The following is a 22,639-nucleotide window of genomic DNA, read 5'->3' on the forward strand; positions in this document are numbered from 1 at the left end:
CAACCTCTCTGGCACTGAACATTAACTATTACAAGTGTGGAGTCTCATTCCTTTAGGTTTTAATTGTTGTTGGAGATGTTTTAATTTTTTCCTTACTTTTTCATCTCTCCCTCTTAATCCAATCTTTCATTCCCTCTATTTCTCTTTCTGTACCTGATTTGATATTGAATTCACCATTCCAACTTACACTTCCTTCCCGGTCTTTGTCCTGTAGAGGGTGCCGCGCCGTTTCCATCTCACACTTCCAGCAACTTGCAGTGCAAAATATCGTCGATATTAAATGGGCAAAGGCAAGTCTAACGAACAACGGATGCCACTCGTTGCCCTGCATAGGAAATTTTGGGCCATGCAGTTATTACTGGCTTCACTCTTGGATAGTGCAGTTTGTAAAGATGTTCTGTTTCTGGAGTGATTTTTCTAATGTGCAGTGCTCATTTCCCTGATTTAACACAGGGGCTCTTCCGGATTGCTGCTGGAGCCTCCAAACTGAAAAAGCTAAAAGCTGCATTGGACTGCTCTACGTCCCAGCTTGAGGAATTCTATTCTGATCAACATGCTGTTGCAGGTAGGTTACTTGTGTAAAGGTCAAAGCATTTTGGAGATACATTGAGCTGCTTGTGATTTTTCCCAGAATTTAAACAGTGTATTTAAAAAATTGCTGTAGTTGAAGCTGACATTTTTGGGATGGAATGGGTAAACTCAACAGCCAAATAAATGGATTTTAATTTTCCACAGATTTCCGCAGTACTAGACTCTTTGGCTGGAGCTGGGTGGACAGTGGTGGAGAGGAAATATTTGGGGAAGAACTAGCATATTAGAGTGACTGTACTTTAGACTATAACCACTCCCATTGATTGGGAAGGCAACCCTATTGGCAGATTGGAATGTGAAACACTTTTGGGATAGAAATCCACAGACAGATGGGGCTGGTTGAACAGTGTGCTGACAGTATTCACTAGCCTCCCACATGAAGAATGGATTCTTGGGAGCGATACTGAAGGGCACCTGGTGCTGGTGAAACCATATCCTAGCAACCTTTGGGAAGATTGGAGTAGTAATAATTCCCCTCCCAACTCATGCCCTGAGCCACATTGTATTGACTTGCATTATTCATTATAGTATGTACTGTTTATCTTGAGAAGCTTCCAGCCCACAGAATAAGTCATTGCCACATTTAGATGATGTGCCTGATAGGTTGCTTCTTACTGACAGCCTTGGTGTCTGTTTGCCTTCAGGTGCCTTGAAATCGTATCTGAGAGAGCTGCCAGAACCTTTAATGACATTCCAACTCTACGACGAGTGGTTCCAGGCTGCGAGGTGAGGATTAAGCACATCACTCTGCATCATGTTGCACTTGTGTTTCATACAATGTTGTTTTTTGTGAAAATAAAGTGTGGACATTTTACTGTTGAAATAATGTGCCTCTACAGGTTGTTGAACTGGCAATTTCCCAGTGAACACAAACTAACTTTAAGTTCTATACTGTCACAGTGTTCCAGAACCAGACAAGAAATTACAGGCCCTCTGGGTAACCTGCAGCAAAATGCCAAAGTCAAACAGTTCCAACTTCAGGTATGTGTTCTCAATCTTAAAATAGAACCTATGGAAATGGTGCCATATTTGAAATATTAACACAGTTACTGATCAACAATGAGATATTCTTGTAAATATTAATTTTTTAAACTTCTATTTCCTATACCCGTACTGTTTCCCTTGATTGTATAATTCTGACATCAGATCTCATTATACAATGCGGGTACAAAAGTCTAGTGGTAATGGTAGTGGACTAGCAACCTAGAGGTTGTGAGTTTCCTACATTACAACAGTAACTACACTTCAAAATTACTTCATTGGCTGTAAAGCACTTTGGGACGTCCTGAGATTGTGAAAGGTGCTATATAAATGCATGTTTGTTTTTTTTTCTTTGAAATCCCACCGTGGCAAGTTGTGAAATTGAGCTCCATAAGTCTGGTGATTCATGGGCATGAAAGCTGACAGATTGTTGTAAAAGCCCAATTTATTCACTAATATCTTCCAGGAAAGAGACTCTACATGGCCTACATGTGACTTCAGCCCCACATTACATAGTCAATTTTCAACTAAATGCTGCCAAAAACAAAAAAGATGGAGTGATGAAGGGAGTTATCCCCATAATTATTTCCATTGAAATGAATTGGGGAGGAGGAGGTTAGCCCCACAATGCCATTTCCATTGAAATGAAAGGTGAAGGGGGAAAGTGGTCTCCATGACGGGGGCTGGGAGTCAATCCCAGATTATATTGTCTATTAAAATAAATGGTGTGGAGGGAAGTTTAGTAACATTACCAAAGTCAAACATCCACACTAAAACAGGGGAATGGACTGGTGAGACATTTGAGTTGGGAATGGATTTTCATTTCTGCTGTTTGAATGTTTCCTGAAGTAGTGTGTTGTATTTGGGGCTCGTCTGTGGACATTATATCCTGTTTGAGGTTACCCTGTGGGTATTGTGCCCTGTTTGATGGGTCTCCCTTGTGGTCTGTTTGTGACGTCCCTGTGGGCTTTGTGCCCTGTTAGGCAAGGGCCCCTGGATGGGCACTGTTTTGAGGTACTCCCGTATGATCTTTGTGCCCTGTTTTTCGGGGGAGGAGCGGCTGGGGACCTCCTCGGTAGGCACTGGGTACTGTCACTGTCCTATTTTGGGGTGAGGTGGGGTGGGTGAGGGCTCCCCTTTGGGCAATGCGCCTGTTTGTGGCAGCTCCCTGTTGGACACCAAGCCATGTTTAGGAGACTCCACAGAACCTTGGTTGTTGCTTTGCTTGGTGATGATCAGTATATGTAAATAAGTGGATTGAATAGTTTCTGCAGGGCTCCCTGCATTTAAATCTTTCAATGAGTACATTCATACATGGCAGGGAGAAGCATCTGAACACTGCTTTGTAAAGTTAACAAAATCTTCTGTAATGTACATGATACAGATGAGTACTAGGAAATTAAGTGAAATATGTTTGTGTTTGTAAAGTTGAGCATTCAGTGCAAAATGGAGATGTTTGCAGAGGTGTAACCTAAATTGTTGTCTTTGTTGAACAGGTATCTTATAAAATTTCTCTCAAAACTTGCACAGTATAGTGACATCAACAAAATGACTCCCAGCAACATTGCAATTGTGTTGGGACCCAACCTACTGTGGGCTAAGAATGAAGGGTAAGAGCCTTGCTGCTTTTATATGGTGAGGTGCTGGCCAGCCTTAATTTTTGTGGCACTGTTCTTATTAGGGCTTAATGGAAAAAAACTCTTTAAACATACAGGACAACAGAGACCTAGCTGCAACAGAACTTATTAAATAAGCTTGTTGTATTAATGGAGCCAAAGTTAACGTAACACTTCACTGATCCCTACTTTAAGACCAAGACTTTTTAGGAGTAAAACAGCTGGAATCCTTAGTAACTAGCACAAGGAAATTACAAGGAAATCCATGGCTGGGTTTATCAAGCTCACTTTGTTATTGGAATGTTCAATGTTGTCTTGGATATTCTATTTTATGTAGTGTCTATTCTGAGATTTGGTTTCAATGACATTCCCTTTCTTTCACTCTCTAGACTTGAACTGTATCTCCTTTGGTTGCTAATGTCTCACCACACTACTCTGAATGTATGATCAGTGTTTCCAATCTCAAAAGTGCAGCACATATTGAGAAGTGTACTAGGCTAAGTATAATCATATGGCATAGTGGTTAGCACTGTTGCCTCACAGTGCCAGGGACCCGGGTTCAAATCCGGCCTCGGGTGACTGTCTGTGTGGAGTTTGCACATTCTCCCCGTGTTTGCGTGGGTTTCCTCCGGGTGCTCCGGTTTCCTCCCACAGTCCAAAGATGTGCAGGTTAGGTTGATTGGCTATGATAAAATTGACCCTTAAGTGCTAGGGGGATTAAATACGTGGGGTTACAGGGATAGGGTGGGATATGTGTTGGTGTAGGGATTACGGGGATCGGGTGGGATATGTGTCGGTGCAGGCTCGATGGGCCGAAATGGCCTCTATCTGCACTGTGGGGTTTCTGTGAATCTGTGAAAAAAAATGAATGGTCTACATGTTTAAAAAAAAATTTTGGTGCTGTTATTTTCCCCTTCCCTGAAGGGTGTCTGTTTTATTCTTTATTTCTTCATTCTTTTATCTACTAATCTTCTCTCCTGAACACATTGACTCCTTATTGGGGTACAGTTCCATGGGCACCAGTTGCTCTCTGATACCTTGCTCAAGTGGCCATTCTTCACGTGTGAGCCTAGAGGGTATTCGATTGTGGCCGCATCAGAACCTAGCTTGATCCTATCTGCGCACACACGCTACCAACAAAGGTCGCGAAAAGTAATTGGGGGTTGAGAACTCTTCCTATACCGGGGTGGGGGGAGGTGGGTACGGTCAATCGTAAGATTCCTCTTACCACACCAACTGAGATCAACTAACATAGCAGAAATCAGGGATCTGACCTATGGCCTTTCTAGACTATATGCTTAGCTACTTGTTGTTTTAACCACCTGATCAGGGAAGCATCTGTTCTGTCTTTATTTTTTCTTCTGCATAACGCACCCACAGTCTGACCAGTTCCATCGGCCTATTGCAACTTGTAATCTGTACAGACTTAATATCAAGTGGGCATGGCCTGTCCCCATATTGCATCGTTGCAGAAATATGAGCAGGTAGTGGAGAGACTGAACACACATTGACAACTCTTGCTGGTGTGGGCCGGGGCATGGGAAAATTACGCACAGACCAGGTTGAATCAAACCTAGCCACAGCTTTAGGAGCAGTTACTTGACTTCTGATCATTTGATTTATTTAAGCTACTTTGGTTATGTTGGCAGTTCTGCATTGACGAGCATTAACAGAGTAGCTCCTTCAATAGGACTCACGGTACAGCTCGTGAAACTAAGTTGATATTTTAGTGGCAAACCGCAGGAATAGTTCTGAATTAAAAATATATATATATTTTGGCTGCAATACAAATTTGGGTAAAAACCACAAATCCCACTTTGTGTATATTTATTTGAGTTTCTAGTATGGGCCCTCAGAGGAATATCGCATTTCTTAAAATCTGCAGTGCCGATATGCATTTGACAGTTTTAGACTATCCACTGTGAACGAGTTGTTTGACTTTGAACATTTATAAAATGCACTTTTTTTTCCTTCTAAGAACGCTTGCAGACTTGGCCGCAGCTACCTCTGTCCATGTGGTTACGATCATTGAGCCAATCATCCAGCATGCAGACTGGTTTTTCCCGGATGGTAAGTACTAACTGGAATCGCCTTTTGTATTGGTTTGTTTGACAATATAGTTTTGAGCAATGTTAATTGTGCCATTTCCTTGGCTTCTTTTCGCAAATCACTAACTTGTGAATTGCTACCTCAGTACAGGAAACTTTCGATTTACCGGCACCTAAATAACCGGAAATCTCGGTTAACCGGCAAAATTCAGGAGTAGGTTCAGGTAACTTTTATTACTTGCCTTCCTCCATTTGTTGCTGTGCAAGGGTGTGGCTGCAGCTGTTGCTAAGCTACAGAGAGGCTTGCAACTTGTGGCCATTGTTCTGAAGCTGTTGCTTTATACGGAGCTCTCAGCTCCGTATCTTTTACTATTGCTTTCGGTTATCCGGAATTTTCGATCAACCGGCACCACGTCGGTCCCGTCCGTGCCGGATAAAAAAAAAGTTTCCTGTAGTTTCTTTTGACCCGATTTAGAGATGACTGCTGTGCTGCACTGTTGGAGGTTTTTGCTCCTTTCAGAGAATGAATTATATTGACGTTTTCTACTGTTGTTTTTAACAGACATAGATTTCAATGTGTCAGGCATGTTTACGCCAATGACTCCTGCCAATCACCTTAATAATCTGTCGATGTATGGAGGTGACTATGACAGTAGCACACTGGAGAGAAAGAGGCCTACAAGTGTGGCAGTAGTTGAAGATGTAGTGAAAAAGGACAGGTATGTTCACATGTATGAAAGAAACAACTTAAATTTATGTAGTATCACATCACGGCCTCAGAATGTCCCAAAATGCTTTACAATCAATATTTTTTTATTTGAAGTGCAAGTCACTGTTTTAATGCAGCAGCCAATTTGTGCACAGTAAGTTCCTACAAATAGCAAATTAATAAATGACTAGATAATCTGTTTTTTGGTGGTGGCAGGACAGGATACCAGGAGAACCTCCTGCTTTTCTTTGAATAGTACATGGGAACCTTTAGTTCACTTCAACAGGAGATGGGGGCCTTGGTTTAATGTTTGGTCTAAAAGATAGCACATCCGATAATGCAGCACTCAGTACTACACTGAAGTGTCGGCCTAGATTTTATGCTGAAATTTCTATCGGGGTTTGACTCCACAATGTTGCATGGTGAGGGTACTACCAATTGAGCTAAGCTGACACCAACTTGGTATACATGTTGATGTGTTTTCTATGCATATAGGAAGTGTATGCATTTATGCAGCAGCATCTGAGATACCAGACAATCAAATCTCGTCTGCTCCATCACTGATGTAACTTACCCATTCTCCAATAGGGCTAGGCCACCTCCACTGCACCTCAGACTGCAGCGAGGCTCATCAGTTCCCAGAGAAGCTTGACTTGCTCCTTGGTATGGGCTGGTCTGGTGTATCAGCCCCACAACTTACTCAATTTGCTGCATCTGCGCAAGGGAATCCTACAGACATTGTACAGAGCCAGGGAAGCTTTTACTCATTATTTACCTTGCAGTTTGACAAAACATTTCACTGTTGCACCCATGGTCTCTATTAGCTTTGCATACGGTTTACAGGAATGCTAAAAATTCTTACTAGAGGATTTTTCACTTCACGCTCCTCCATGTATGTTTGTCTCTCAGTAATATATATAATGCATTTTACTTTTTATTTTTAAAAAAGTTACCAAATGATTCAAATTAAATAATGGGGAAGAGATATGCCTGTTTACATATAGCTTGTTCTGTTGTTTACAGAGGAGTTTTAAAGCAATAAAATGGAAATTCTTGGTTTATATGTAAATATTATTCAATGTGTAACGAACACATGGGCCAGATCTAGCCTGTGACAGCTGATCCTCGACGCTGATGAGTGGCTTTTACAGTGTCGGAGTCTTCATTGAGTTGCGACAGAGGTAGACACTACTGCTGCTGAATAATGACATGGAAAAGGTGTTCTCTGCAAGATGCAGATTGTTTGAAGACCTTGACCACAATGCCTTGTTTGTACAAGGTACTCATGAAGATACTGGTGAATGCACAAAATGGGGGTGCATAGTCCTGTAACTCCCATCAGATAAAACTTAAGAGTTGTTTCAAGTGAGTGGGCTATGCTCAGCTCTGATTAATTTCACTTTGATGCAGATAGTCAATAACTGTTCTCTTTACATGCCCCTCCCCCCCCCCCCCCCCCCCAAAAAAAAAACCCAACTCCCTGCCTTGCAGCATAAGGAAGGTATCAAGGTATTATCATTTGAGTTCTCCCCACTTTTAAATGTTTTGCAGAGTGCCTCTCTTCTATATAGCTAATGGTAAATGCAATGTGCTGATGAAGTTAAGAGTTTAGTGCATGTTCCACCGAAGACCCTGGACATACAGACAGCAGGCCTAAAAGGCCGAGCATGTTCTGTCTGAGCAGTTGAGTCCATGGCACTGCTATCTGAATGACCATATCTGAATTGGAAGTGGTGTGGCGAGGGCATATAAAATGCTCCCAAGGAGACCCAAATCTTTCAGTATTTACTGATGAATAGTTGGGATTTCTTAGTTAGCCCTTTATTTGCCCCGTTGACTCCATCCTGGCTGGAAAACGGCTCAAATAGGCAGCCTGCAAATGTTGCTTGTTTAAACCCCAATAATTCTCCACATCCTCTTGTGCCTGTGCTGTGTTTGAAGTTGTCATGCTCAAGTCAAAGCATCCAGTCTGTGGACTGCATGGATTAACTTGTACCCTAAGATCATGACTAAAAGCTTTCTCGCATCTGTGCATCTGTGTAAGTTCAAGCTATCGTTGTGCTGTGCATTCTTCCCCTGTCTGGCACTTGATTGTAGTTGTCTTTGGAATAGTTTACATGTATATGTTAACTCTGATGTGCATGGTCTGTGTTCACTTTCTCTTCTCTCTGTAGCCTGGGTGTAAAGGTTATTGAGCCTCAGTTGAATTCTCGCAGAGCTGGCACTCTGATCAGGAAGCACACATCCCCAACTGTCCAGCCGCCTCCCCCTCCTAGTGAGGCTGTACCTATCAATGAGCAGCAGCCATCAGGCTTGGGCCCTGACTCTTGCCCAGCAGCTGCTGCTCTTCCTCCTGCTAGTGTGACAGAGCCGCAGCCTCAAGAAACTGATGAACACAGGTAAGAAAATGCCACTTGGAAAGAGTTGTACTGGAAACAAGGCGATTAGGGCAAATCTGGAAGCTTCCGTCACTCACCAACTCTGAAAGACAATCCCCAGTAAAGGATCGGCCATATAGACATTTTGGCAAATTTGAGGACGTGTCCTCACCCACAACATGAAACGAGAAAAAAAACATAATTCCTGATGTAACGAGCAGGACAGGGTCGAGGGGCTGTCGTCCATGTTACGCATTGAAGTTAGTGCGGGAAAGTGCCTTCATATAATTGTTACAGGATGCAACAAAGTAAAACCCAATAGCGCTTTAAAATACAAAGAACATTTAGGGATAAGAAAAGGCTACCTGGTCTGTCGAAGTTTCTCCCTCTAATACCGCAGTTCCCCGGCTGTCCCTAGTCCTTTTGAAACATAGAAACATAGAAGATAGGAGCAAGAGTAGGCCATTCGGCCCCTCGAGCCTGCTCCGCCATTCAATGCGATCATGACTGATCATCCAAATTCAGTACCCGGTCCCTGCTTTCTCCCCATATCCCTTGATCCCTTTAGCCTTAAGGAATATATCCAACTCCTTCTTGAATATATTTAATGAATTGGCCTCTACTGCCTTCTGTGGTAGAGAATTCCACAGGTTCACCACTCTCTGGGTGAAGAAATTCCTCCTCATTTCTGTCCTAAATGGCATACCCTTTATCCTTAGACTGTGACCCCTGGTTCTGGACTCCCCGACCATCGGGAACACCCTTCCTGCATCTAGTCTGTCCAGTCCTGTCAGAATTTTATAAGTTTCAATGAGATCCCCTCTCATTCTTCTAAACTCTAGCGAGTACAAGCCCAATCTCTCCTCATACGTCATTCCTGCCATCCCAGGTATCAGCCTGGTGAATCTTCGCTGAACTCCTTCCATGGCAAGAACATCCTTCCTCAGATAAGGCGACCAAAACTGCACACAATACTCAAGATGTGGTCTCACCAAGGCCCTGTACAACTGCAGCAAGACATCCTTGTTCCTGTACTCGAATCCTCTTGCTACGAAGGCCAACATACCATTTGCCTTCTTAACCGCCTGCTGCACCTGCATGCTTACCTTCAGCGACTGGTGCACAAGGACACCCAGGTCTCGTTGCACTTCCCCTTTTCCCAATCTATTGCCATTCAGATAATAATCTGCCTTCCTGTTTTTGCCTCCACTACCTTACCTGGCAGACCATAGAATGGTTACAGCACAGAAGGAGGCCATTCGGCCTGTCGAGCCTGTCCTATTCCAAAGACAGATTCATTTCAAATATTTATCATTATTTGAGTAAAGACACTTTGGGATTTGTTTTAGATTGCTATGGAATTAATTTTTGATTGTTCCAGCAAAGAGCTGGCCCAGACTTGATTTGGTTAAAAGGCCTCCTTGTGTATTGTAAACCTCTATGATTCTAGCTGATAGAGGTGTTCAAAATTGTGAGGGGGTTTGATAATATAAATAGAGAAAAACTATTTCCACTGGTCATTGAGTTGGTAGTTAGAGGGCATCACCAAAAAAATGGAAGAGGCTAGTTTTTTTTAACGCAGAAATGCTCTACCAAGGGGGTAGAATTCATAATACCTTTTGAAAGAGAAGTGAATGCATATTTGAAAAAGAAACATTTAAAAGGCTATGAGGAAAAGGCAGGGGAATGGAACAAAATGTACAGCTCTTTCAGAAAACCAGTGCAGGCATGATAGAAAATCCTGTTACTCTGATCTGTTTTAAATTTACTTTTCACTAATTTTAGTTTATATTTCCTAGTCCTACTTTCCTGCCTTACTTTGAAGTAATAATCTGGGTTTATTTTATCTATCACATTTAATATTATATACTTTGATAATGTTCCCTTAACTTGTGCCTTGTAGACTTTGTTCGGATCATAGCAACAGGAGTAAGCTATTTGGTCTATTAAGCCTGCTCTGCCATTTTTGTTAGCGATTTGCAGCTTTATCTTTTTAATTCTAATTTCCTGCCTTCTTTCCATACCCTTTAATACCCACCCGTATTTGAAGACCTGCTGCTTTAGGAAGCCATCTTAAATTCATTGAATAAATCTATTTATTCCCTTTTCTACTTGTTCTGTCCCAATCTATATGGAGGTTATAATTGTAATTCTCTTTATTGGTAGTTGTGCTCTGAATATTACATATAGAGATGTCTCCTCCCTCTCACCTAGCAGTGGAAGTCTCTTATTGTGCCTTTACACCAAATAACCCATTGCAGTGTGATATCCTGTTTGCTGTTCACACAAATCCCAATCCGATGTGTGAAGTGATTGCTGAACTATTCCTAGACATGACACCTGGCAAAATATATGAGGCAGAATAGGATGAACTAGCCTCACACTTGATGAAAGGTTTGGGATTGAGACAGGTTGCCACATTTTATTGAGATTAATTTATGATTTAGAGTCCAATACAAATCATTTTAGGGTTGTTCTTGCACTGCAGTTTGATTGTTGGTGTGTCTCTCTCTCTGTCTGTGCATGGACTCCTGTAGAAGCACTCAAATATTCCATGTTCAACATTAAGTTCTGTTCCAATCATTATCGGATACTTTGGCTCCTATTAGTGATGGTGTTTTCAGACTGCAATATTTGAATATGCTGCATGTGAACTCTTGAAATTTACTAAGTAGTTGGGAATGAGCAAAACACATCTTAAGTCTATCCCGACGCCCATCCCAACCTAACAATCCCAGTAACAAATCATTCAGACCAAACAACCTTGGGTCAACAATGGGTTCCAGTTGGTAAAAGGATCTTCCATGCTGCACAACCAATTCAGGGGCCAGGACTCTTGTATTGGAGTGTTTCAGCCATGAACCTCGTCTGGATCATTTCTGTGGAGCCCACGTCTGCCCCTCTAATGTACTGTAACACGGTGTCTTTCTGGCATACAGTACATACGGGGGCACAGGAAATGCGTCCAGCAGATGACACCTTCTGGCTGATCCTTTCTTTTTAATTCATCAGACTGTAAGGAGTGGTGGGGCGGGGGGTGCGGGAGCAGCTATCGCATTCCCCAAATGGTATCCCTGGGGCCATTTCTTTTGAGACAGAGACCTGGCATCATCAGATTTCCTGCCCTTGCCTGACCTTCTTGCACCCGTAGTTCACTGCAGGCACGAGGTAATTCAGGGCCAGTATCTTTAAAACAATCTGTGTTAACATTCCAGAAGTTTTTATTTGCATAGAGTTTATAAATATTTGGCCGATGTACAACTAACCCCGCTCGAACTAGAGTTGTAACAACTGGAATGTTGAAGGAGTGTTTCAGTTTAAAGTCCTCATGTTTCAGTACTGGGTAAAAGTGGTGTGTTTTCTGATGAATTGCTGGTTACTGGAGACCTGATTGATGCAGCTACAGGAATTCTTTAGGTATTTTTTAACTGTTAAAGGGTTCACTTGAATGTGACACTGCCAGTAATGTTTGAAGTAATACAGAGGGTAGATTTCTTATCTAAACTGCCCTGTTGTAATGACTTAAATGTACATCCTAACAGCTGAATAAAGTTTCCTATGACATGGATAGGGTTAAGGAGAATGTACCAATTTGGTGTATAAAGAGTGTTTTTGTTTCTAACCAAGCCAAGTCAAACTTTTGCGTGGCTTTCACTTTGCACTCCCGCTGTGTTCTGAGATTGGCAGTAGCCTGGTTTGTTTCTTCTCACAGAGCTGTGCTTCAACGTGTTCTGCCTTGCTCCAGTTCCACTATATAATTTAACCCTCAGTACATATTTACAGGAAGTGGCTTTACCAGTGTTACTGGATAGACCAGCTGTGTTTGCTTTGAAAGTTGAAGATGTGTTGAAGTGCTGAAGGGGGATGGGTGTCTTGCCTCTCAAAGAAAGGGGGAGTACTCTAGCAAGGGAGTGTCTTGTTTCAATGAAGGTCAGAGCTACCAACATTGGGGAATGTTAAAGTGAAATCAGAGGCATTACAGATCTGTTGAAAAACAGCTGATTTTTTTTTTTTTGAAAACAAAATAGTGAGATACATCACCAAAATGAGTGAGACCTGTCTGGTCTGACTTCTGTAATCTTTGTGAAAGCTGTAGATAAGCTTGGCTAGAAAACTGCACTGTAAACTTGTGGTAAACCACTGTAGTTCACTGTGTTCACTGTTGTTGTTGTTGTTGTCGTTCACTCTTGTTTCACTGTTGTGCCTGACTATGCCTCAGCTGACTCCGCCCCTGGGCTACCGAGTATAAGAGCGGCCGCATGGCAGCTCCTGGCATTCGGTCGTCCACTAGAGGCATAGTCCTGATCTGTCTGAAGTGCAATTCAGTAGTTAATAAAAGCCTGTTGTTCTGAACTCTGCCTAGCCTTTTATTAGAATTGATAGCGCATCAATTTTATTAACTACTGAAAAAAAAAAAAAAACGATGCTGCAGATTCTTAAGATCAAGTGCCTTGAACTCGACCCGCAAGAACCGGACTCGACTGCTAAGTTCTCGCACTGGCTGCACTGTTTTGAGTCCTTTCTGACTGCATCCGGCGAGACCGTCGCCGCCGATGCCGACAAGCTCAGGGTGCTGAACTCTAAAGTAAACCACCGAGCTCTTGCCCTTATCCGGGACGCTACGAGCTACCAGGGGGCTATCGACATCTTGAAGGAGCAATACGCACGCCCGGTCAACTATGTTTACGCAAGACATCTCCTGGGGTCTCGCAAACAACAGCCCGGGGAACCCACAGAAGCATACATACGGGCGCTGAAGGAACTCGGCCGAGCCTGCGAATGCAAGCAAGTAACAGCCACGGAACATACGGAGGAGCTCATCCGGGACGCCCTCGTGGCGGGCCTCAGGTCCACTCACACACGGCAGCGACTGCTGGAAAGTAGCGAGCTCGACCTGAAGAAGGCGATTTCACTCACCCTCTCGTTGGACGTAGCCCACCGGAACATGGAGGCCTACTCCCCGGACCGCGCGGCCGCCTCATGGATGCCGCAGCCGCCGCCACCTTGGGACGCGGCGCCGCCACGGGCCCTGGCCTCAACTGCTGCAGCGATGTCCCGCCCGAGCCAGAAATGTTATTTCTGTGGCCAAACCAAACACCCCAGGGCGCGCTGCCCGGCGAAAAACGCGGTCTGCTCTGCCTGCGGTAAGAAGGGACACTACGCTGGCGTCTGCAGAAGCCAGAAGACCCCTACCTCCAGCAGCGCCGCGTGCGATTCGTGGGAGCGGCCATCTTGCCTCCCTCCAGCCTCGTGGGGATCGGGATCGTCATGGGCGCCGCCATTTTGTCCTTCCTCTCCGACGCCGCCATCTTGTCTGCCATTCTGCCAACGGGCCCCCGACTCACCCACCGCCGCCTCACCGGGGTTCTACAGCGACGCTACCGACTCCACAGCGGCCTCCATCACGCTGGATCAATCCAGACCCCATCAGCTAGCCAGGTCCACGATGGACATCCAGGTAAATGGCCGCGCCACAACTTGCCTTTTTGATTCCGGGAGCACGGAGAGCTTCATACACCCTGATACAGTACGGCGCTATTCTCTCTCGGTCCGGCCAACGCGCCATCGGATCTCCATGGCCTCGAAATCCCACTCAGCAGACGTCGGCGGCTACTGCGTAGTGACCCTCTCGGTGAAGGGCTCCGTATATAAAAATGTAAAGCTCTTCGTCCTGCCACATGTCTGCGCTGCCGTTCTACTGGGGTTGGACTTTCATTGTCACTTTAAGAGTGTCACCTTGACATACGGTGGACCTTTTCCCCCACTCACTGTCTGCAACCAGCAGTTTTTAAATTGCCCGCCACGCCCCACCTGTAGTCTCTCCACCCTCAAAATCACACCCCCCCCCCCCTGTTCGCCAACCTCACCCGCGACTGCAAGCCTATCGCCACAAAGAGCAGGCGATACAGCACCGGGGACAGATCCTTCATAAGATCTGAGGTGACGCGGCTCCTGAAAGAGGGGATTATTGAGGATAGTACCAGCCCCTGGCGAGCTCAGGTGGTAGTCGTTAAGACCGGCAACAAGCCGCGCCTGGTCATCGACTACAGCCAGACTATCAACAAGTACACCCAGTTGGACGCATACCCCCTCCCCCGCATAGCCGACATGGTTAATAAGATAGCGCAATACCGCGTTTTCTCGACCATTGACCTCAAGGCAGCATACCACCAAATCCCTATCCGTCCTGAGGACCGCCAGTACACAGCTTTCGAGGCAAACGGCCGCCTTTTTCACTTCCTCAGGGTTCCTTTTGGCGTCACCAACGGTGTCTCCGTCTTCCAGAGGGAGATGGACCGGATGGTCGACGAGAATGCGTTACAGGCCACGTTTCCCTACCTGGACAACGTGACCATCTGCGGCCATGACCTGCAGGACCATGACGCCAATCTTGATAAATTCCTCCGCACGGCCCAACTCCTAAACCTCACGTACAACAAGGAAAAGTGCATATTCCGCACAGCCCGCCTCGCTATCCTTGGTTGCGTGGTGAAACACGGAGTCATCAGTCCTGACCCTGACCGGATGCGCCCGTTGATGGAACTTCCCCTGCCCCACTGTCTCAAGGCCCTCAAAAGGTGCCTGGGCTTCTTTTCCTATTACGCCCAGTGGGTCCCTCATTATGCGGACAAAGCCCGTCCACTTATCAAGTCCACTTCCTTCCCCCTGACGGCGGAGGCCCACTTAGCCTTTCACCGTATAAAAGATGACATTGCCAAGGCCACCATGCACTCGGTAGACGAGTCCATCCCCTTCCAGGTGGAGAGCGATGCATCCGACTTCGCCCTGGCCGCTACCCTTAACCAGGCGGGAAGACCCGTGGCCTTCTTTTCACGAACCCTCCAGGGCTCCGAACTCAGACACTCCTCTGTGGAAAAAGAGGCCCAGGCCATTGCCACTGGCGGCACTACCTGGCTGGAAAACGATTTACCCTGCTTACTGACCAGCGTTCAGTTGCTTTCATGTTCAACAACAAGCAGAGGGGTAAAATCAAAAATGATAAGATTTTGAGGTGGAGAATCGAACTTTCCACCTACAATTACGACATCTTGTACCGGCCAGGGAAACTCAACGAACCCTCAGACGCTCTATCGCGAGGCACATGCGCCACCACGCAGATCGATAGACTACGGGGCCTCCACAACGACCTCTGCCACCCGGGGGTCACCAGGTTCTTCCATTTCATTAAGGGCCGCAACCTGCCTTACTCCATCGAGGAGGTCAGGACCATGACCAGGAGCTGCCCAGTCTGTGCAGAGTGCAAGCCGCGCTTCTATAGGCCTGACAGAGCAAACCTGATCAAGGCCACCCGCCCTTTTGAGCGCCTGAGTATCGACTTTAAAGGGCCCCTCCCCACCTCTGACCGCAATGTGTACTTCCTCAACATAGTTGATGAGTACTCCCGTTTCCCTTTTGCCATCCCCTGCCCGGACACGACCACCGCTACGGTCATTAAATGCCTGCACAACCTCTTTGCTCTGTTCGGTTTTCCCAGCTATATTCATAGCGACCGGGGCTCGTCCTTCATGAGCGACGAACTCCGTCAGTACCTGCTCATGAGAGGTATTGCCTCAAGCCGGACCACCAGCTACAACCCCCGGGGGAACGGACAGGTTGAAAGAGAGAACGCGACGGTCTGGAAGGCGGCCCTCCTAGCCTTAAAATCTAGGGGCCTTCCGACCTCCCGTTGGCAGGATGTCCTACCCGATGCGCTCCACTCCATCCGGTCACTGCTGTGTACAGCCACCAACGCAACCCCCCATGAGCGAATGTTTGTTTTTCCCCGGAGGTCCACATCCGGTAACTCACTACCACACTGGCTGACGTCCCCAGGGCCCGTCCTGCTGAGGAAGCATGTAAGGTCCCACAAAACGGCTCCCCTGGTAGAGAAGGTTCACCTCCTCCATGCCAACCCCCAGTACGCCTACGTGGCATACCCGGACGGGCGGGAGGACACAGTCTCCATTAGAGATCTGGCACCCTCGGGGTCCACTGACCCGCCACCATTGCCCCCCACCACGACCCCCTCCGACACGGCCCAAAATTCAGTAGACCCAATTCTCACCCCTGTCCATTCCACCCCAGTAGACGGCATGCCGCGCCCCCAGGACCAGCCGGAGCCCACTCGCCCACCCAACACCAAAGGGGACGATACGCTGGTGCTGGACCCCGCTCAAGACGCGTCGTGGGAAGCTGTACCATCGCCACCGTCACCACGAAGATCTCGACGGCAAACGAGGCCGCCCGACAGACTCGCCTACTCGAACTTTTGATACACTTCACCCCGCCGGACTTAATTTTAAACGAGGGGTGAATGTGGTAAACCACTGTAGTTCACTGTGTTCACTGTTGTTGTTGTTGTTGTCGTTCACTCTTGTTTCACTGTTGTGCCTGACTATGCCTCAGCTGACTCCGCCCCTGGGCTACCGAGTATAAGAGCGGCCGCATGGCAGCTCCTGGCATTCGGTCGTCCACTAGAGGCATAGTCCTGATCTGTCTGAAGTGCAATTCAGTAGTTAATAAAAGCCTGTTGTTCTGAACTCTGCCTAGCCTTTTATTAGAATTGATAGCGCATCAAAACTCCACTAAATTTTCACTGAAATTATATTCTTTAAAAAGTTCACTGAATATATTTTTTTACCTGTTGTTTTTTCTCACCACCTTTTTCTTTCTTGCCCCCTTTTTTCTTTTAGTCTTCTGTCAATATCTCCCCTTGCATTGTAGCTGGCAAAGAACTCCCCTTGTAGGGCTTTCTATCAGACTGTGGCACATGAGTTACTGCATCACCATGTTGGTGACTGGTTAGGGGAAAAAAGGATTTAAGGGAATCACTTTGTCTCACACTCTGGCCATCAGTTATAGCGTTGCTGAATTGTATCTGTCACAAACACAAAAGCAAAATACTGCGGATGCTGGAAATCTGAAATAAAAACAGAAAATGCTGGAAATACTCAGCAGGTCAGGCAGCATCTGTGGAGAGAGAAACAGAGTTAAAGTTTCAGGTCGATGACCTTGCATCAAAACTGGAAAAAGTTAAGAGATGTAACAGATTTTAAGCAAGTGCAGGGGTGGAGGAAAAAACTCAAAGGGAAGATCTGTGATAGGGTGGAAGGTAGGAGTGATTAAATAACAAAAGGCATGATTATACAAAGCAAAAGGAGATGGTAATGGGACAGCTAAAGAAACAAAAGATGTGTCGAGAGGAGGTGTAAATGGGTATAGCAAAATCATCAACCACTGCCATCTGAATAAATAGGGGCAGAGGTTATGGTCTGAAATTGTTGAACTCGATGTTGAGTCCAGAAGGCTGTAAAGTACCTAATGGAAAGGTGAGGTGCTGCTCCTCGAGCTTACGTTGAGCTTCATTGGAACAGTGTAAGAGGCCGAGGGCGGTGAGGTCAGAGTGGGTGTGGAGTGGAGAATTAAAGTGACAGGCGACCAGATGCTCGGGGTCACGCTTGCGGACTGAATGGAGGTGTTCCGCAGAGCAGCCATCCAATCTGCGTTTGGTCTCCCCAAAGCATAGGAGCCTGCCCCATGAGCAGCGAACACAGTGTACTAAATTGCAAGCAGCACAAGTAAGTCACTGTTTCACCTGGAAGGCGTGTTTGGGGCCCTGAACGGGAGGAGGTAAAAGGGCAGGTGTTGCATCTCCTGCGCTTGCACGGGAAGGTGCCGTGGAAAGGGGAGTGGGTGTTGGAGGTGATTGAGGAGTGGACCAGGGTGTCGCGGAGGGAGCGGTCCCTGCAGAATGCTGAAAGGGGAGGGGAAGATGTGTTTGGTGCTGGGATCACGCCGGAGGTGGTGGAAATTGCGGAGGATGATCCGTTGACTATGGAGGGGTGAAAGGTGAGGACAAGTGTCATTTAATCTCTTCTGCCTTCCACTCTATCACAGACCTTCCCTTTTGTTCTTTCCTCCCCTCCCCCTGCACTTGCTTAAAATCCGTTACATTTCTTAACTTTTTCCAGTTCTGACGAAGGGTCATTGACCTGAAACGTTAACTCTGCTTCTCTCTCTCACTCTCTCCACAGATACTGCCTGACCTGCTGAGTATTTGCAGCATTTTCTAGTTTTATTTGTATCTGTCACATGATCTGATGAGGCGATTCTAAGGGCACTTTATACTTCTAGTTACAATTTTTGATACTAATTTATTTTAATCTCTTTTATTCACCCTCACTCTGATGTTTAAAAGTGATTTTTAGCCCAAACGGTTGTGGGATCCAGCAACTTCAAGTATTTCACCACCCTGAATGATACTAGTGGATATTTTAAAATAGACAACTGTCTGGATAAAACCGTTTTAGCTTCAAGGCCGTTGTGGAATATTGTATTTATAGAGTTCACATTCTGTTCGGATCTCATATCAATAACTTTTAAATCCTTCAGCCTTTCAAAGTCCAAAGATCCTGCCAGCACTCCGCCACCTGTGAGGAATGGTGCCAGCATAGCCAGTGCAGGACAGAGCCCATCACAACCAACTGGCACAGGGCCCAACCAGCTCAATGTTGCTCCAGGACCAGCTACAACTGGTCCCAGCCCACATGTCATCAGAAGAGGTGAGTTTTCATTATGGTTGAGTAGCATCTAGAACCTTGTGCTATGTTTGAGAAAGTGTAATGTGGATGATTTTCTGTTATTCTTTAAAGTAAAGGATATCGCTGCTGGGGAATGGAATACTTTCCACAGCATTGTCGGGATACTGGATGCAATAAAAAAAATAGGAGGTAGTAGAAAGGCTTAAAGTGGATATCTCACCCGGTCCAATGGGATGCATCCTAGTTTGCTAAGGGAAGTAGGGTAGAAATTGTGGAGGAGCTGGCCACAATCTTTCAATCCTCTAGATACAGGGTTGGTGCTGAAGGATTGCAAATGTTACACCTGTGTTCAAAAAAAGGGAGAAGGATAAACCTGGCAATTACAGGCCAGTCAGTTTAACGTCAGTGGTAGGGAAGATTTTAGAAACAATAATCGGGGAGTAAATTAATAGCCACTTGGTCAAGCATGGACTAATAAAGGAGGCCAGCACGGATTGGTTAAGGGCAAATTATGTTTGATGAACTTGATTGAGTCCTTTGATGAGGTAACAGGGTGGATGAGGGCAGTGCAGTTGATGTTATGTATATGGACTTTCAAAAGGCGTTTGATAAAGTACCACATATTAGGCTTGTTAACCAAATTGAAGCCCATGGGATAAAAGGGGCAGTAGCAAAATGGATACAAAATTGGCTACGGGATAGAAAACACGGAGCTGTGGTGAATGGCTGTTTTTCAGACTGGAGGGAGATATACAGTGGAATTCCCTAGGGTTCACTACTAGGACCACTGCTGTTTTTGATATACATTAATTACTTGGACTTGGGGGTACAGGGCACAATTTTGAAATTTGTAGATGACATGAAGCTTTGCAAGTGTAGTAAACAGTGAGGAAGTAATAGACTTCAAGAGGACATAGGCTGGTGGAATGGGCGGACACATGGCAGATGAAATTCAACATAAAAGTGTGAGGTGATATATTTTGGTGGGAAGAATGAGGAGAGACAATACAAACTAAATGGTACAATTTTAAAGGGGGTGCAAGAGGAGAAACACCTGGGGGTGCGTATACACAAATCTTTGAAGGTGGCAGGACAGGTTAACAAAGCATTTGGGATCCTGGGCTTTATAAATAGAGGCATAGAGCACAAAAGCCAGGAAGTTATGCTAAACCTTTATAAAACACTAGTTCGGCCCCAGCTGGAGTATTGTGTCCAATTCTGAGTACCACACTTTAGGAAGGACATGAAGGCTTTGGAGAGGGTGCAGAAGAGATTTACTAGAATGGTTCCAGGGATGAGGGATTACAGTTGCGTGGATAGACTGGAGAAGCTGAGGTTCTCCTTAGAGCAAAGAAGGCCAAGAGGAGATTTGATAGAGGTGCTTAAAATCATGAAGGGTTTAGATAGAATAAATGAAGAGAAACTGTTTCCAATGGCTGAAGGGTTGATAACCAGAGGGCACAGATTTAATGTAATTGGCAAAAGAACCAGAGGCGACATGAGGAAAACCTTTTTTACACAACGAGCGGTTGGGACTTGGAATGCCTGATAGGGTGGTGAATACAGATTAAATAGTAGCCTTCAAAAGGGAATTGGATAAATACTTGAAGGGGAAAAAAATTGCAGGGATATGGGGAAAGAGCAGGGGGAGTGGGATTAATTGGATTGCTCTTCAAAAGAGCCGACGCTGACTCGTTGGGCTGAATGGCCTCCTTCTGTCCTGTACTATTCTATGATGCTACGATTAGGAAATCCCATACCAAGTAGTGGCTCTTTCTTCGAACAATCCCAATGCCCTACACTCCCATCATAACCTGTAATTTCCTTTGTTTCAGTTGTTTATCTACTCTTCCCTTAAAAGATCCAGTGGTCCCTGCCTCAACTACTCACCCTTAACCTTCTCCACTTCAATGAAAAAGCCCTAACTTTACTTTTCCTTCCTTCCTTCCTTCTTTCCTATATAAGATAGTTATGGGAATGGATGAAGTAAATCATGAACCTTAGGTTCATAGTATTAAAAGGTAAATTTAGGACTGATTCTTCTGCCTACAGAGTAATAAACTTATGGAATGGACTTCCAGATAGAGTAGTGGAGTGGATAACCCTGGAATCATTTAAGAAACAATTGTGGGACTTTAGAATCTTCCTGAGTGGATGAATTAAAATGAGCTGAATGGCCTTCCACATCTGCAATTCGCTTGTAATCTTGTGTCTCTAGTGTGCAAACTAACTGAAATTATTTTTTATTCCCTTTAAGCAACAAAAAAGCCTGCTCCTGCTCCTCCAAAACCTTCAAATCCACCTCCTGGACAACCTGTGGGTCATGGAACTAACCAGCCTGCTAACCAAGCTTCCTTGCATTCACCAAAACAGCCTAGCCAAGTTACCAGTCCATCTCCGGGTCAACCTGGAAACCAGAGTCCTGTTCAATCCCATGGCCAGTCATTTTCTCAACCTACAATCCAGCCACGCAGGCATTCTGGTAATCAAATGGTTATTCATGCTCCTAGTCACCCCCCACCTCAACCTCCAGCACAGCCTACCAATCCATATCCGTGTAAGGCACCTTGTGAGCAAGCGACGGATCCGTCCTCCAATAGCCCACCTGGCACACCAACTCCCCCCAACACGCCTCCATTAGGGACACTTGGTGAGCGCTTCCACCTAAATCAGCACTTCTTTACACATGCCCAGAGCTTCACAGCAAATCCGGACCTGCAGTCCCAACATTCTCTTCCCCCGCAGTTTGCCACTTTGCCAAGGGCACGACCAGTACCAAAACCAAGAAATCGACCCAATGTTCCACCACCTCCGCAGCCACCTGTAACGGCCCCTGCAGCAAACTCTTCCACTCCTGCAGAGCATGCATTGTCCAATGTGGCAGCTACAGCTTCAAAAATAGTTACTGGTGAGTATTTTCAAATAGCCAGCAGGTATTTATAATTTGTCTTTTACACGTACAAACAGGGAATAACTAGAGACCAGACTCTTACTCCAGTGTGATTGCATTATATTTCTAAGAAATCCAAACTCTTAATCATTTTGAAGTCTTAATATACTAAATGAAAAATGTTTAATTATTATGTCAGTCAGCACCAGAGGTTCTAGAGGGATCTTTAAACCTTTCTTAATGACAAAGCAGGAAACATTTAGTGGAAGAGGGGGAAGATACCAAAGCAAAACGTTTTTAGGAAACATTTCAAGGCAGAGGGGGATGTAGCAAGGTAGAGGGGTTTGGGGAGAGAATTCCTGTGGATAGGGGTATAGTGACTGATCAGATTCCAATGGATGAGAAGGAAGTAATTGGTAATGTGCTTTCAGAGGAGGAGAGGGGTGGGTGTGAGCATGTGGAGGAGATTGTTCAGATAAGGTGCACTGTACCCAAAGAGACTACAGACATTTTGGGGGATTCAAGTTTAGATTTTCATACTCAGAAATCAAAACTAGTACTCAACTTGTTTTTTAACCATTAAAATGATTAGTCCTTCATGAAGGTTCTTACCCAGATATGATTGGGTTGACATTAATTTGTGAATTAATTTGTGACTAATAACTTTAACTGGAAATGCCTTCACAGGTTTGGGAGGAGACTCTGCGGCGAGGTTGGTAGATTTCAAACCCTTTGCACTAGCAGCTAGTCGTGCTGTTGCTCGCTCGGCAGTGCTTTGTCAAAGTTGTGTCTGATGTGCTTTTGATATCATGCTAAAATTAGTGCCTGACTTTCTGCAGCATCTGTGTACAAAGTAATGTCCAACACTTGGTGATTAAGTTCCCC

The 22,639-nt window shown here is 45.3% G+C and overlaps 1 protein-coding gene across 9 annotated transcripts in view; it reads left to right on the plus strand.

The window, feature by feature from the left end:
- Positions 1 to 22,639, plus strand: part of arhgap17a (Rho GTPase activating protein 17a) — a 154,819-nt gene that overhangs the window by 125,999 nt on the left and 6,181 nt on the right. For 3 of the 9 annotated variants that reach the window (XM_086000117.1, XM_086000122.1, XM_086000126.1), the window contains 11 exons: positions 454 to 565; positions 1,236 to 1,317; positions 1,492 to 1,572; positions 3,069 to 3,182; positions 5,167 to 5,258; positions 5,799 to 5,955; positions 7,437 to 7,454; positions 8,120 to 8,344; positions 18,716 to 18,885; positions 21,122 to 21,772; positions 22,442 to 22,466. In XM_086000117.1, the coding sequence (XP_085856243.1) occupies positions 454 to 565; positions 1,236 to 1,317; positions 1,492 to 1,572; positions 3,069 to 3,182; positions 5,167 to 5,258; positions 5,799 to 5,955; positions 7,437 to 7,454; positions 8,120 to 8,344; positions 18,716 to 18,885; positions 21,122 to 21,772; positions 22,442 to 22,466 (1,727 nt within the window). The remainder of the gene's footprint in view (positions 1 to 453; positions 566 to 1,235; positions 1,318 to 1,491; positions 1,573 to 3,068; positions 3,183 to 5,166; positions 5,259 to 5,798; positions 5,956 to 7,436; positions 7,455 to 8,119; positions 8,345 to 18,715; positions 18,886 to 21,121; positions 21,773 to 22,441; positions 22,467 to 22,639) is intronic. The other 6 variants (XM_086000119.1, XM_086000124.1, XM_086000121.1 and 3 more) reach the window with 5 other exon arrangements.

Source organism: Somniosus microcephalus, chromosome 11, assembly GCF_052327205.1.
Source record: "Somniosus microcephalus isolate GS21.2 chromosome 11, FLI_Smic_1.0, whole genome shotgun sequence".
NCBI lineage: Eukaryota > Metazoa > Chordata > Chondrichthyes > Squaliformes > Somniosidae > Somniosus > Somniosus microcephalus.